This window comes from Strongyloides ratti (assembly GCF_001040885.1).
Source record: "Strongyloides ratti genome assembly S_ratti_ED321, chromosome : 2".
NCBI lineage: Eukaryota > Metazoa > Nematoda > Chromadorea > Rhabditida > Strongyloididae > Strongyloides > Strongyloides ratti.
The window spans coordinates 8,879,042-8,895,740 of NC_037308.1; the positions used below are offsets into that span (position 1 = coordinate 8,879,042).

General features: G+C 27.1%; 6 protein-coding genes across 6 annotated transcripts; 1 reads left to right on the forward strand and 5 right to left on the reverse strand.

The window, feature by feature from the left end:
- Positions 1–965: 965 nt before the first annotated feature.
- On the reverse strand, positions 966–3,387 carry SRAE_2000282000 (DNA replication licensing factor MCM5; the record flags this gene model as incomplete). The annotated part of the gene is made up of 3 exons (XM_024653935.1): positions 966–2,418; positions 2,578–3,299; positions 3,352–3,387. The coding sequence occupies 3 exons, from the start codon at positions 3,385–3,387 to the stop codon at positions 966–968; spliced, it is 2,211 nt and encodes a 736-aa protein (XP_024507362.1).
- Positions 3,388–3,688: 301 nt separating this feature from the next.
- SRAE_2000282100 (Hypothetical protein) lies at positions 3,689–4,222 on the reverse strand (the record flags this gene model as incomplete). The annotated part of the gene is made up of 2 exons (XM_024653936.1): positions 3,689–3,881; positions 3,930–4,222. 2 exons carry the CDS (start codon positions 4,220–4,222, stop codon positions 3,689–3,691), a joined length of 486 nt encoding a protein of 161 aa, XP_024507363.1.
- Positions 4,223–4,409: 187 nt separating this feature from the next.
- SRAE_2000282200 (39S ribosomal protein L24, mitochondrial) lies at positions 4,410–5,286 on the reverse strand (the record flags this gene model as incomplete). Its single annotated transcript, XM_024653937.1, has 2 exons — positions 4,410–5,088; positions 5,129–5,286. The coding sequence occupies 2 exons, from the start codon at positions 5,284–5,286 to the stop codon at positions 4,410–4,412; spliced, it is 837 nt and encodes a 278-aa protein (XP_024507364.1).
- Positions 5,287–5,536: 250 nt separating this feature from the next.
- SRAE_2000282300 (Synembryn) lies at positions 5,537–7,476 on the reverse strand (the record flags this gene model as incomplete). Its single annotated transcript, XM_024653938.1, has 2 exons — positions 5,537–6,478; positions 6,523–7,476. 2 exons carry the CDS (start codon positions 7,474–7,476, stop codon positions 5,537–5,539), a joined length of 1,896 nt encoding a protein of 631 aa, XP_024507365.1.
- A 3,400-nt stretch (positions 7,477–10,876) lies between these two features.
- On the forward strand, positions 10,877–14,087 carry SRAE_2000282400 (Nup358; the record flags this gene model as incomplete). The annotated part of the gene is made up of 2 exons (XM_024653939.1): positions 10,877–10,900; positions 10,947–14,087. 2 exons carry the CDS (start codon positions 10,877–10,879, stop codon positions 14,085–14,087), a joined length of 3,165 nt encoding a protein of 1,054 aa, XP_024507366.1.
- A 579-nt stretch (positions 14,088–14,666) lies between these two features.
- SRAE_2000282500 (Hypothetical protein) lies at positions 14,667–15,642 on the reverse strand (the record flags this gene model as incomplete). The annotated part of the gene is made up of 6 exons (XM_024653941.1): positions 14,667–14,767; positions 14,815–14,958; positions 15,001–15,060; positions 15,104–15,163; positions 15,207–15,344; positions 15,384–15,642. 6 exons carry the CDS (start codon positions 15,640–15,642, stop codon positions 14,667–14,669), a joined length of 762 nt encoding a protein of 253 aa, XP_024507367.1.
- Between the last annotated feature and the right edge of the window lie 1,057 nt (positions 15,643–16,699).

Genomic DNA, 16,699 nt, shown 5'->3' on the forward strand with positions numbered 1-16,699 from the left:
TTACTTTAAAAAAAGTTATTAAAATTTTCTAATTAAAAAATTAATCTTATTATATTCCTTATTTTTTTGTATTAATATAATTTTTTTTAGAATATAAATTGTTTTCTGAATCTTTAAATGTTTTGTACTACAAATTCCTTTCTATCTTTTTTGTAAATTCAAATTAATAGTATTTTTATTATAAAAAAGTTATTAATTTTTTTTAAAACATTTTTTGAAATTTTTCTCATGAAAAAAAAGTTTAATTATAAAATTTTTTTAATTAATATATTTGTAATTACTATAATGTTAGAAATAAGGATTATTATTTATAGTAGAATTTATTTTTATTTGCTAAACTTTGTACCCACAAATCTTCTAGAGTAATCCATATACCTAAAGAATTATTTCATAAGTCATTTTAGACTTTTGTTACGAATCTGAACGTTGTAAAATTTTATTGTTAGTTAATTTAATAATTGTGTTACTTAATTTTTTTTATTTATTGTTAATTGTAACGGTTCATACACCAGTTTTAATAAAATTTTTTACTTTTAATTCAAAATACTGCAATTAACAATCGTTTTTATAATTTAATTATTTGGATGAGTTTTTTTTTTATAATTCTACATCATATAACATTTTGTGATTGCACACATCAGTTTTTATTCTTATTATTTTATAAAATCTTAATATGCTTTTCTGAAAGTTTTTTCACGGTTCCGCGCAACTTGATTCCAGTTATTTTTATTTTTAAAAATTATTTTCATTAAGTATTTTGCTTCACGTTATAATGAACTTACAAAAAAAACACTTTTTTACTTTTGAAAGCAGCATTCCTTGTCGTTATACTAATTATATCCACTTAAAAATTTAAAAAAAATCAAAATTAAATTCTAATACATTCAAAACAAAATAAAATATATGTACTCAATTTTATTTTAAAAAAAATCAGCATCACGAAAACTGAATAATACCGTATACATTTATTTAATCCGATATATCATCCTTCTTTGAACACGGTATTGGAAGTCTCCTCTACGTATGCAAGCTAATATAACACGCTTAACCATATCTTCTTCATAATTTTGTCTTACAAAGTCTTGTATAACCATGTTCTCCGAGACAGCAGTTCCAACAGCAAATCTTCTTTTTAATTGTGTTTCAACACGATTAAACATCTCTTGTTCATGAGGTGAAGTAAAACCTTCAACACCAACAAGATTGCCACTTGACGCTGCTTCAATAGTAGATACCCGGAAAAGTCTTAGTGCCTCATCGACATGTTTTTCTTCAACAAAAGGCTTTAATTCCATCTTTGCCAAAGCTTCACTCATACGTATGACAGCTTCGAGTTGACGGACTGTTATAGGAATAGCAGATTTTGTAATTTTTTCGTTTTCATTTAAAGGATTTCTGAGAGTAATATAGTGGTTAACAAGTTTTTCTTTGGCAGAATCTGTAAGCCTTGGAGCACACGTAGCTCTAGCATAAGCAATATATTTCCTTAGAAATTCCAATGACAACTCACCCTCTTGAGGTTTAACATCCTTGTGGTTAGCATTTACATGTACTTCGATGACATGCTTGGCAAGAGTAGAATCTCTTTTAGAATCATGAATATCTTTGACAACAAAAATCATGTCAAAACGTGATAAAATAGTAGGCATGAAATCAATATTAGAATCACCTTTAGTATCATCCCATCTACCATAAACAGAGTTAGCAGCAGCCAAAACAGAACATCTTGAATTTAATGTAGTTGTTATACCAGCTTTTGCAATCGAAATTGTTTGTTGTTCCATAGCTTCATGAATGGCTACTCGGTCATCTTCTCGCATTTTATCAAACTCATCTATACATACAACACCACCATCTGCAAGAACCATAGCACCACCTTCCATTATAAAAGAACGAGAAGCTGGATCACGAATGACTGAAGCTGTAAGACCTGCAGCACTTGAACCTTTTCCTGAAGTATAAACAGCAATAGGTGCCACTTTCTCAACAAACTTAAGTAACTGAGATTTTGCTGTACCAGGGTCTCCTAATAGTAGAACATTTACATCACCACGTCTAGTCAAACCATCTGGAAGGCGCTTCCTAGAACCACCAAATAACAAACAAGCTATAGCTTTTTTAATATCTTCGGATCCATAAATAGAAGGGGCAATAGACTTAACAATTCTTTCATAAATATCTGGTTGTGAAGCTAAATTTCTAAATTCCTTTTCTTCATCCAAAACGAAATGTATCTTTTCAGAACGACCGGGTCCACTTATCTGCACATCCAACCCTAAACAACGTAAATAAGGAATTCTAATACCAGACATTGTCCTATCATTTTCCTTAACAGAACCTTTTGAAAACATCTTTCTGATAGAATATATACCAGTCAATGTAACACGATTTCCAGGAGTCATTTGATCTGTTAAATATCTAAAGAAAGAAAAAAATAGTTATTAAATAAAAAAGATGCGTTGACCGGGAATCGAACCCGGGACTCCCGCGTGGCAGGCGAGAATTATACCACTTAACCATCAACGCGATGTCTGGTGTCTGAGACCAAAATTCTTAATATATAAATAAAACACTAACCTATCTACATAAACCTGCATGTGCCTTGGCATTTCTCCATGAGGAACATCTTCCGGATTTTCCTGTAATTTTAATGTTTGAAAATCCATGCATTCACACTTGTCAGGGAGAATTACATATGGATCAAGTGGACATTTTATACCATTGTTAGTATTTCCAGCCATACAATTACGTGGTAATTGAAAACCTTCCAATCCTGGATTAACACGAACCACATTAGTAACATGAAGACATGTCCTACATTGTAAAGTAACTTTAACAGCGCGTGATCTAACTTGTGAAGCGGAAATAATGATTCCCTTTATCTTAACTAATTGTGAAACTTGTTGACTTTGAAGTGATCTAATAGTTTTAGCTTCATCATCAAGTTTTAGTAAAACATTCACATGTTCCATAACACTGATGTCTTCTTTTTCCTTATCACCTCCAATAAGTTCCTGTGCTAATTCATTAGCAGCCTCTTCAAATGCTGGTATCAAACGATTCGGAAAAGTTTGCAATTGTTCAGCAGTTATTTCATCAAATCTTCTAAGATCAGCCATGTCAACTTCAATAAAAAACATGCCATTAACACAATTATTTTTCAAAGCTTCTCTATAAATCATATCCATGCCTCCAACAGTAAATTCTCTTAGAAATTTTTTAAATTTTACCAAAGCTTCTTTGTATTCACCTACAGAAGTCCGAGAAACCTCATTTCTTTCATTATCACCACCAAATGGCTATAAATTGTTGGAAAAAAACAAGTTAAATATTATGACATTTACAAAATACCTGATAAAATAATTCACCTTTATCCAAATTAGACATCATCTTGATTTAATATACAATAAAAATCACTAGTGGAAACAACAATAACTATCTAAATATCTAAGTAGAAAATACAAAGTATGCGAGAAACAATGGCGGCAGTGTCGTCAAACTGTTAGAAAAACGCGCAAAAACAACCGTATTAAGAAACATTACTATTGGTAAGATACCCTTCCAAAGAAAAAAAAAGGGGGAAATAAAAGTAGGACGAGAAAAGTATAGTTATTTGCAAAGTAAAATACAAAAATGTTTATTGTTAAAAAGTATATAATGACAATTTTCAAAACTACAAGAAAATGTGTTAGTAATTAAAATTAAGTTCTGGAGGTTGAGGAATAGAAATAGAATTCAAAATGTACTCTTTATTTTCTTCCATTGTATAGGTTTGTAAATGTTCTGACAACAGGGGATTTTGTTTATCTAATATATTATCTATACTTTTCCCAGATATCTGTTCTTCTACGTTCTCCTTTGTATCCTCATTAGGTACTGTTCTGAAAAAAGAAAAAACATTACGACATAATTTTGACATCTCAACATACGAAACTTCTGGTTTTACAGAATCACTATTTTCATTTAAAGGTTCCGATAATTTTGTTTCAATATTGTTGGTCAATTTCTCATATTTCTCAATTGCGTTTATAAGGTCACTGTATATTTTCATAATTTCACATCTTGCCCTAGCACCATCATTTATTAATTCAAGCACTTCTTTCGAATGTTTGGGAAGTGAATTTTGTGAAGAAGAGCTATGTTTGTTTTGAAAAAGTAAAAGATTTTTTTTAAATATATCATCAAGTTTATTGACGACTTGACAATCTAGTTTGAATGTCATTATAAATGTATTGAATAAAGGATGTACGATAAAAAGAAAGTTTCAGTACTATGAAACTAAAGAAGTACATAATAAAGAGGAGGGATTGTTAAAAACAAATGCGGTCTTGGTACAACGTCTATAGAACTCGAATCACAAACTATATTTATTAAATAATCTAAATCATAATCAACAACAAAACAAATTTCTAATACCAGAAACTTGGTTTTCTTTGTTTTTCTTCCTTTATGCCTAAGCTTTCCATGATCTCATCTTCGAAACTACATAACTTTGGTACATAAGTTCTTTTTAAAACATCTGATGCGTTCGTATCTTTTTTGCTTTCCAAATATTTTTCTTGTGTAATATACTCATAAGTCATAAAAGCTTCTGTTGGTAATGGTATTTCATGACCAGTGCTTTTGCTTAATCTGATATATCCTGTACCATCAGCATTTAACTTCCATTCGGCATCAGTTGGCCCCTCATCGTAAGGATTTACAAGTTTGATTTCACCTTTAGATACATCCAGTGGTTGTTCTGCCCATCTTTTCATTGGCCTAACACCATATTTTTCAAATCCTTCCGAAAAATCTTCAAATTTCGTGTGTAGTCCATCTACAATAACAGTATTCGTTTCTCTATTAACTTTGGCAACTTTCCCCTTACGGAACTTATCTTTTCCTACCATTACCATAACATAATCACCTTTGAAGATAAACCATTCGTCATCTGGTAATGGTTTGTTATATGAAGGCTTCCTTAATTTAAAGAATTTTGTATCTAACAGTGATCTGTGATAATCATAAGCACGTTGCATATTTTTTTTCAAAGCTTTCTGTTCCCAGGGACGTTCAAGTTCTGGTACATAATCCTCTGGTGGTAATCTTTAAAAAAAAAGTATAAACGATTTATATTAAAACATACTCCCATCTTATAATATCTGGAGCTCCAAGTCTGTTAGAATATACTTTTTTGGGGACTGTCCTTTTTAATCGTTCTACGTAGCCTTTTGGAATATGTTTGGAATAATCTAGCGTAGAAGAGGGTTTCTTGACACATCTCAGTACCGAAGATTTAAACATTTTTGTTTATAATATAGATATGTAAAATAATCTAAGTAACAGGCACAGTTCCCCAAAATACTTTGAGCAATCGTTTTGAGATTAGTTTTGTTTTTGAACAAATTTCCGGTAAGAATAAAAAAAGTCTTTACAATATACTTTATTTTTACATTTTAAGTGTATCTTAGAAAGAAAAATTATTATTTAATTTTAACAATTTAAAAATAGTAAAATTTTTTCCTTGAAAAAGAATTAAATTTGATAAAAATAGTTAATCAGAATCTGAATCTGGATTATTGTTTTCTGGTTTAATATCTTTAACCAATTCCATAATACTTGAAGCAGCTCTGGTACCGCCATGTTCGTCAATGACAGCAGGACTGACGATACCAAGATCCATCATTTTATGTAATGCATTTGCTAACTTTATAGCTTCATATTCTTTTTGTTCTTCCGACATATTTTCAAAAATGTTTGTTTTTGATTGTTTTTCAATATATCCAGTTACGGGATTAACTTGATTCTCAACACTTTTATAATCTTCTGTTTCTGAATCCTCACTATCACTGTCACGTTTTTGTTCATTTATTTTTCCTAGTAAACCTGAGTTAGCCAATAATCCTGCACAATTTCCAAGGCCTGTATATTTTATAAGACGTGGAACAGATTTTTTACAAAGTATAAAAAGCAATTCAGCTGATAATCTGTCGGCTTGTAATTCTGGTTGGCTGATAAGTCGAATAAGTTTATTTCGTAATCCTTTTCCAATATCAGGGCGTTGTTGGACATCTTTAGAAGTTAATGGAGGAAGGATAATCTCTCGACAATATCTTCTAGCTTCCTTTGAAGAACGACATAACCCTATCAGAACTGTAAGATTAGCTGGAAGTAGTTCAACAAGTGGATTATATATATAATTTTTTGTTTGTTCATCATCGATAACTGGAGGAAGAATATTATCAATAATTTTCATTATTTCAAAAGGAACGCCCATATCGAAACCATTCCATAAATGTTTTTGTAGCCTTATCTCATCAATACTTCCCTTTATTGGTTTACTTTGAACTTTTTTAATAATAAAAGCTATATGATCAGGGAAAGCAGCTAACAAATTGATAGCATCCTGTTCTTGACGTTCCACATACTGTGAACCATAATTAATTATATCTGCACAAATTTCTATTAATGGTTTTCTAAATTTGTTAAGTACTTCCTACAAATAAATTTTTTATTGTTTAAAATGTTTTTATTACTTACCATACTTTTAGCATTAGATAAATTATAAATATTAAAAAGAGATCTAAAATATTGTGACCATGGACTGTTATCAAATTTTCTTGGCCAAACGTTGCTGTTATAATAAACTGATGATGAAAAAACTTGTCCAATAACTTTGAATTCTTTTAAAGCTTCTTCTGTAACAAAATAATTATTTGGTTGTTTTGATTTGTGGAAACTAAGAATAAAAACATGTTTTAACATAAGAAAAATAACATCATGAAGATTATTAATTAAATTGACAGGATCTTTCTTATTATTTAATTCTGAGTTTTCAACAAAATCAAATGAATCCAATTTAAATTTTTTTATAAAAGAATCATCCATTGATGGTAATTCTTCAACATTTATTTTAGGTTTTACAACTTTTGTATATATACAAATTTGATCCAAAATTTTAAAAGCTAAAACACGAATTACTCTAAGCATAACAGCAGCAACTTCATTTGTAACACTGTCTTGAGAAGTTTTTGAAGAATAAAATGAATTAGTAAGACATTTTAATGATTCTAAGTATACATTTTGATCGTCATTTTCTTCAATTTCATCTTCTTCCGGAGAATATTTTATAAAAGAAGCATAAGACAATAAATATTGTGGAATTTTATCAATATATAAAAGCTCAACATTAAATTTGTCTCTACTAAGAATTCTAATTAATTTTACCATTTCAGCTCTTAAAAATGAAGATGTATATTTCTTATTAATGTGGGCATTAATAAAATTCATCAAAGAAAGTCTTCCTTCAGAGGAGTAATCTTTAAAATTTGTTTGATGAAGAAGTTTCTTATTAATTTCTTCAAAATCTCGAATAACAATTTGATTGTTTCCATTTCTCAAATTGTCTTCCCACTTTAAAATATTTTTAGAACATGAAAAATTATGTAACAAGTTATTGACATCTATGTCATCATGACTATCAAATGAAAACATCTACAAAAGAAAATATATAAATTTTTATAAAATATGATGAAATAATTATAGAAAAATAAATTAATATACATTATATATAATGAATATTATAGCGTGTTACTTGGCAACAGTTAAAGACTTAATATCCCAAAGTAACATATTAAGATTTTCCTGTATAACAATTCATTGAAAATTCTAACATTATTTATTTGTTTATGGTATGTATAAAATTAAATATTAATTTAAACATTCAAAGATAAAAAGATTATTAATAAACTTTTTGTGCTTTTCACATTAAAATATAATTATTTTATTAATATTTAATCTAAAAAAATGTGCTTTTAGATGAAAATAAAAAATGTAACTTTTTAAATTATATATGAAAAATAAAAAAAAATTAGATATAACAAATCTAAAATTCTATTAATCATTATAAAATAAAAATATTAATAAAAATATAATAAACTTTATTCAATTATGCAAAGACAAATTATGTTCACTATTTTAATAAGTAATTGTAATTGAAAAATAAAGTTTTTATATAGGCTGTAACTAATAATGTATGGAAAAAAATGTTTTAACTAGAATATACCTAAAAATTGCTCTAATTTTTTTATAATTAAAAAGAATCTAATTCAAAGTGTACCCAACATTTTAACAATTTTGTTTAAAATATCTTTATTTTTTGGTTACATTTTTATAGCACCATCTTAATAAATAATTATATAAAATGAAACAAGAAACTTTTGAATTTATTTAAATTTTAATTAGATGTTTATTTTCTATCTAAATAACCAAAATAAATTAAGATGTGAAAGAGTATATTTACTATTAAGCTGAAAAAATCCACACTAGTTATGAAAAGAAAATTAAATGTATGATTGAAAAAAAAACAATTAATTAATATATTATTTATGTTTTTATTAAAAAAAATTTGTTATTATAAAAATTACATATGCTTATCTGATAAATAACTTTAGAATAAATTGACACAAATTAACTATTAAACGTTGCTATTAGCAATAGTTCATTTAGAAACTATTAAATATATTTTAAAATGGCAGAATATAATAAATAATATTGATAAATGCTATAATCGACAAGATACTCTTGAAACGAACCAGAACAAGAAATTTTGAATTGTGGTTTATTATTTAAAAATTAACTTTTTATGTAACTTCTATTATATTGTTTCCTTTAGTTAACTTATTATTCTGCCATCAATTTAAAATATTTTTAATTATACATATTTTAAAATTTATTCCTTTTTTAATTTTTATTTTGTTAAAATAATATTAAATTATATTTTAAACAAACAAATTATTTTTGCAATTGAAACATTTAGCGTAAAAATGGTATATTCTTACTTCATTTATAGAAAATTTTAAGAAACAAAAAATATTTTAAAAAAAGACACTATTTAAAATAAAATTGTTAATAATATATTATTAAAATACTATAAATAATAAGTAAAAATAAATTCTTAAAAATTAAAATAAAAATAATAAATTGACAAAAATAATTTTAACATTTGAGATATAATAAACAGGTATTAATAATAAATAACTACTTATATCATAATTAATTTAACATAATGTGGTTAGGTAAATATAATTTTAATGAACAATTTTAACATACCATATTATTTAATTTGTTCACACCAAAATTATTAGCAATATTTCATTAATACAGGCTTAAGATATATTAAAAGCAGCCATAATAGACATGTTATAATGTTAAATTATAACATTTATACTTTTAATTATAAATTATTACCCATATATACATAAATTAGTGAATATTATCAGATGATTTCATAACATATGCCAATATAAATACATCAATTGTAGTTTATATTATGTTAAAGAAAAAGTTATTGGCTTATGAATGATTTTAACTTCAAATTTCCAAAAATAATACTAATACTTTCCTTTAACTTTGGCCAATTATGAGAAAAATTTAGAAAAGAATAGGTGCACTGAACGATATTAACTGTTAACAACAACTATCCATTTTTATATTTATTTTAATTCAAATAATTATCATATTTTTGTATCATATAAAATGTTATAAATAATTAACTCAATAAAATGTGTTATTTATAAATATTGTTTATTATATATATTATTACAAACAATGTGACACTATAACGTTATCCATTTTTAAATCAACGTTATTTGATCTAGTATTTTTTGTCAAGATTTCTTTATGTTTCAACAAATGATTTTAAAAAACTTCGAACACAAGGCACCAAAAGTATCTGATCTGTTTGACAAAAATCCAAAATATAAACTATTTTTTACCATTTACAAATTTATCACACAAGATAAAACGTACTTTTTATATTTAAAATTATTTTTTGACTAAAAAAATTGTTTAAAGTATAAAATAAAATCATAGCATATTTAAAAATTAATTATAAAGATATAATTGAAATATTAACAATGTAGTATGTTCAAAAAAAGTACTAGAACTTTGTCATCACAAACTTTTAAAAAAATATTTGGGGACGAATAAAATGTTTAATTAAAATAAAAATTTTAATATACTAAAATATTTTTATTATATATATTTTTTTTTCATCTACGTATTATTTTTGTAATTAATAATATCATTTTTTACTTTAATATGTTTTTAAATTAAAAAAAAATCCACGAAAATGAAATTATTAAATAAACATAAAATGTTACTTTAAGTCATTTAATCTATAATACTGGCATATTTATTGCTTCACAGGATACAAACAAATACAGTATCCAAAATATAAATAAAATATACTTAAAAACATGTTAGAAAACATAGTTATTATTTGATAAAATAATACAGCAATATTACCAATAAAAAAATTCTTCCAATTAACTCTAACTGATATTAATTTTTTCTATATTAACATTTTTGAAAAAAAAATTTTAAATCGTTTACCGTTTCTATACTTGTCTTTAAGATTCTTGATGCTGATAGGTTGTTTTATTTTGGTGATAAAAATACAGATAACATAATGGTGTTCAACAAACTACACAAAAATGTATGTTAAAAAAAATACATATGAACATGAGACAAACGGAAATTAATCATAATATTTTACCACAAATGAAGTAAATCACGAGGATAAAATACAAAGCGTCTTTCTGGGTATAAAATACCAAGTGTAAAAGACGCGCAAAATCATATTTCCAAATAATCCATATGAAAGTAGTATACTTTCTTTTCTCCTAAAAAGATATTTTTGGCAAAATTACCTTTTTGTATAGATTTTTTAATTGACATATTCTTTTTTTCGTTGCATTAATTAATATCTTTTTTTGTTGCGTTTTCTTAATACAGAAATTTGTTTCTTTCTTAATTTTTATATGATAATTTTTCTATTTATAGGTTGTGTGTCGATAAAAGAAATTTAATCTCATACCAACCTTTTCTAACAATGTCCAATATAAGTTGCGAGAAAGTAAGTTTGAATTTTTAAATATATATAGTGATATGTTTTTTTACAGGAGACTACCAATATTGGTGATCAAATATCTGCGTATCTTAAAGCTAACACTTCAGCACTTGGGGAGCTTATAAAACAAATAATCTATGAAAGTAATGAAACAAGACGACAGTTAACAGAAGTGAAAAATTCACTTGAGCAAGTTCATGAAGGAATGAAAATTTTGGGTGAACGTGTAGCTGCTTTATCCTTGTCTGACAACTCTTCATCATTGGAGGAAACAAAGCAACAACATAATTTGGAAATGGATCGTTTAGTTAAAGTTTTTGAAATCGCAACATCTATCAAGAAGGAAGTACCCACTAATCCACAGGTTTCAGCTTTGACCCCTCAACAACTTTTACAAATTCAACAACAACAGCAACAAATGGCTGCCTTTCAACAACAAGTTCTTCAACAACAGAACCTTGCCAGAATGATGCAAATGCAACAAGTTCAACAATACAATCCATTATCGATGCTTCAGGGAATGGTTGATTCTAATAACACGAAACCTGTGCAACAACCTCCTGTACACACTGTTTCTCAAAATCAAGTGACAAATCAAGGAAATAGTCTTTTAAAAGCTCAACTTACTCAACCAGCTTCAACTGTTGTTGTAACACCAACAAAAAAAGAGGAAGTATCTTCAGTTAATTCATCACAGGGACAATTGTCTGGTGGTAATTCAAATACCCCATCAATTTTTGGAAAGGCTCAAGTGCAATCAAAGTCATTTTTTTCAACTATGCCAGTTGCTCCCAGTAGTACAGTCACAGAAAATAATGAAGCTAACAAATCAGCTGTAGAAAATGACGACGAAGCTCCAGAGGATTTCGAACCTGATGTTCAATTTAAGCCTGTAGTCCCATTACCAGATCTTGTTAAAGTAAAAACTGGTGAAGAGGATGAAACAGTTCTTTTCCAGGAACAATGTAAACTTTTTCGTTTTGACGAAGATCTTAAAGAATTTAAAGAACGTGGTATTGGTAAGATAAAAATTTTGAGAAACGAAACTACAAAGGTTACTCGTGTTGTTATGAGAAGAGAACAGGTTCATAAGGTTTGTGCTAACTTTTTACTTACCAAAGGAATGACTATTCGACTCAAGCCTAATTCCTCAAAAGTTTGTGTATTCAAATGTTTTGATAATTCAGATGATACACCAGCTCATGTAACTTTGTGCGCCAAATTTGGTGAAGAATCAAATTGTTCTAGATTTATATCTATCTTCCTTGAATCTACCAAGAATGATGGTGTTCAAGCTTCTTCTGGTGTCAAAGAATTTGTACCAGGAACACCTAAGACAGATGAAATTAATAAACTTGTACCTAAGATGAATTCAGTTAAGGAAGAGGTAACTAAAAAGTATGAGGAACAAAGTTGTACTAATGAAGAAGATGAAGCATCTGATGAAGATACGGCTGATGAAAGTTATGAATCATCAGATGTAGAGTACGAAAGTAATGAACCTAATCAATTTAAAATTCCTGAAAAAGTTGCTGGATCTTGGGATTGTAGTATTTGTTATGTAAACAACCTACCAACAGCGTCCAAATGTGTATGTTGTGAAACTGCTCGTGATGGTAAAGGTGACGATGAGAAACCCAAAGCAACATTGAAAGGAAATGTTTTTACAAGTCCCGTGTCTAATCAATTTTCTTTTGGATTTGGAGGTTTAAACACTTCGGGTAGTAATAATAAGCCACTTTTTGGGGCTAAAGCTACAGATACTGAAGAAAAGAAAAGTGATGGGACAAACATTTTTGGACAAAATAAAGACTCTTCAAAAACTTTTTCAATATTTGGAGGAAATAAAGAATCTGCTGTTACTACAACTTCTGAACAAAACAAAGAGCCTGAGAAGAGTAATGTTTCTTTATTTGACCAAGCAAAAACTATTGAATCACCAAAGCAACCATTATTTTCATTTGCTGGTGCAACTGTAAAAACTTCCAATGAGCCATCTCCTTTCCAATTTACTCCTGGAAAGACAACAAGTAGTAATGTGTCTTTCTTTGGCGGAGCTAAACCTAGTACACCATCTACCGAAGGTAAATCATTGTTTGGACAAACTTCATTTGGAGGTTCTTTGAAAGATGGTTCTAAAGTTACTGAAGAAAAAGGAGCATCTACTGAATCAAAACCAATTATTGGGCAAACTAGTTTTGGCGGTTCTCTTAAAAGTACTCCTGTAACTTCGGAAGAAAAAGGATCATCAACTGAAGTTAAATCTGTGTTTGGTAAAAGTGCTTTCGGAGGTTCTCTTAAAGATACTCCAAAAAAAGATGAGCGTGAAACTAAAGTCAATGAAAGTAAACCTCTTTTTGGACAACAATTTTCATTTGGAAAAAAAAGTGATTCTAATGATGATAACAAAACTAAAGCTAATACTTCTGAACCATTATCATTTGGAAAAACTACTATGAAACCAATTTTTGGCTCAAGTTCTTTTAGTTCAAATACTAATACCAATATATCTAACAAACCAGAAGGCGCAAGTCTAGAAGCAACAACTAACAAATCTGGTGGTGTTTTTGGTGGAGGTTCTCAGTCTGTATCTTTTAGCACAATTGCTAAATCTGGCACTAATTTCTTGAGTGATAACACTAAGAATGAAGTAGATCCTTTTAAAGTCGATCCTTCTAAACACAAAGTATTTTCATCAGCTCAAGAAAAAACGGTAAAATCAAATGACGACGATGAAGAAGGTGCTGAGGATGATTATCAACCGGATATTCATTTTGAGCCAGTTGTTCCTTTACCAGATCTTGTTGATGTAAAAACAGGAGAAGAAGATGAAGAAATGTTATTATCGTATAAAGTTCGCCTTTATATAATGAAAAGTTCTGATGGTAGTAGTGAATGGAAAGAACGTGGAACCGGTGAATTAAGATTATTGAAGTCTTCTGACACAAATTCTTATCGTATTGTAATGAGACGCGATCAAACTCAAAAGTTATGTGCTAATATGCGTTTATATAAGCATATGAAATTCACTTATAACAAAATGAAGGAAAGAGTTCTTCTTTTCAAGGCAACTGATTGTTCAGATGATCTTTCTAATACAATCCCTGAAACATATTGTATAAGATTTTCTTCAAGTGATGATGCATTAAAGTTTAGTGAAGTTGCCAATAATATAACTGAGAATTTATTGTAAAAATCATTTTTTTCATGGAAATTTAATGGATTAACTTTATTCTTTTTTTTTTAAGTGTGTATCTGAATAATTATAGTATACTTGTCTGATTATTTTTTAAATTAAATAAAAATTTTTTAACGTTTTTATTTAATGTATTTTGAAAATAAATTTATTTGATATTACTAACGTTATTCTAATATATTTTTTGTGTAAATAAAAAGTACCCTATTACTTGTTATATTACATAAGGAAATTTTGAAAGATGTAAAATTTAAAGATAATGCTCTTGTTTATTTTTTTCTTATAATTTTATGTACATTTAAAATGTAGTCTAGTTGATCAAAAGAGGTTTATCTATAAAAGAAACATTAAAAAACTTATATGATGCTTTAAAGTTTAATTAACGATAAAAAAATATTAGAATATATTATATATAATATATTTCATTTTCATAAAATGAAATGAACATGATTATGTAAGTTTTAAATTTTTTATAAAAATTTTATGATAATGGGAAAATTTTGAAATAAAATAAAATGAATATTTTTGAATAATTTAAATATTGATATAAAAATAAATTTATATTGTCGTTTTTTTTTATTTTTTTCCACGACATTCTCCATTTGGACAACTACCACCACCACCGGAGAATGATCCCATACCATTTCCATAATCAGGACCAAAGCCACCTCCCATTCCTAAAAAAATTAATTTGATTTGTTAAACTTTTTATTTATTATTTTACCTCCTCGATAACCTCCATAACCATTTCCCATATCAGGTCCAAAACCTCCATATCCACCATTAAAACCGTTTCCATTCATACCACCATATCCACCACCCATTCCATAACCATTATTCATATCTGGGCCATAACCACCACCCATTCCTAATAAATTAGTTATTAATTAATTATTTAAATTTTACTTACCATATCCACCACCCATTCCGTAACCATTATTCATATCTGGGCCGTAACCACCACCCATTCCTAATAAATGAAATTATTAATTATTAATTAAAACATTGCTTACCGTATCCACCACCCATTCCATAGCCATTATTCATATCTGGACCATATCCACCACCCATTCCTAAATTAAAATATTAAAAGAAATTTTTTTTAAAAATACTTACCATATCCACCTCCCATTCCATAACCTCCCATATCATTATTCATGCCGTTTCCATAACCACCAAAATTAGGTCCCATACCATATCCATTCATATCATTACCAAATCTTCCATATCCATTTGTACCACCTTGAAACATTCCTAAAAAAAATAATATTAAAATTCAATTTTATTTTATACGTTTAGATGATGACCCACTTCCTCTTCTCATACCAGGATCTTTTAAAATTTTTTTATTAATTTCTTTTGTTGATGGTGAATCATTGACTGTTGCAGAAAGAACAGAAACAGCAAGTTTGTCTAAATTTTTATCTTCTTCATTTGTGAAACCATCATTTAATGGTTTAGCTGTTGGGGCACCATAAGATATATAAAATTGATAATATATAACCAAAATAAAAACTATAAATTTTTGGTAAGAACTTATTAATATAGCCATTACTATAATCTAAAAATGTATTTTTATTAATAAAATTGTAAGTTAAATTTAATTTTATATATAAACTGTGGAAGAATAAGGAGTTCTTCAATTACATTAATAGATCAATTAATCTTTTAAGATTAATTTATATTTTAATAGTAATTGAATATAAAGTATAAGTGAATTGTATATATTGAAAATAACAATGTACTAAGATAGCAATTTATCTACTTAACTCTTAAAATATTATTTTCTTGAAATATAACACTTTCATATCTAATGAATTGCAATATTTTGAAAAGAGGTAATTGAATTATAAAATGTGTTAGAATTTTACAATATTTAAGTATTATACAGATATTAAAAAAGGCGGGGGTAATCTGAGTGTTGTACTAAAAGATATATATATTTTTAATAAAACTTGTAATAGTATAGAAAGATTAATGAAAAATTAAAAATGACAATTAAGTAATTGACAGTTAAATGTTATGACGAAAGTCTAAAAATTGTCTTTGACATCACTTGTCAATAAGATTTTATTTACAAAAACAATAAAATTATTCTTTTTCAAACTTGATATTAAGATGTTTGTAAATTATTTTGTACTTGACAAGTAAAAACTTTTTTAATTTTGAAATATTTAATATAAAATTTTGATACTTGGATAAGTATTAGACGTTGCTGTATTGAAAATATTTTTAAAAATAATAAGTAATTTATATTAAAAACAACCAGTAATTTATATTTTTATAGTTTATTTATTTATAATATAACTTCTTTTTTTTCCTAAAAATTACATATTTTATTTGAAGCATATAAAATGATTAGATGACAAATCTAAGATTCATTTTCACGACAATTTATCTCGTAGTATATATTATATATGTATTGGCGTAGATTTTTTTTATTATAAAAATTTGACAAATTTTATTAATCAAAATTTAACTATTACTTATATTCACATATAAAATAATAATAAAAAAAAACTGAATCTGTCATTGTTAATAATAATAATGTTTTTTTCATTACTTGTCTTAATAAAAATTTTACTTTTAATGACAAACTTTATATTAAT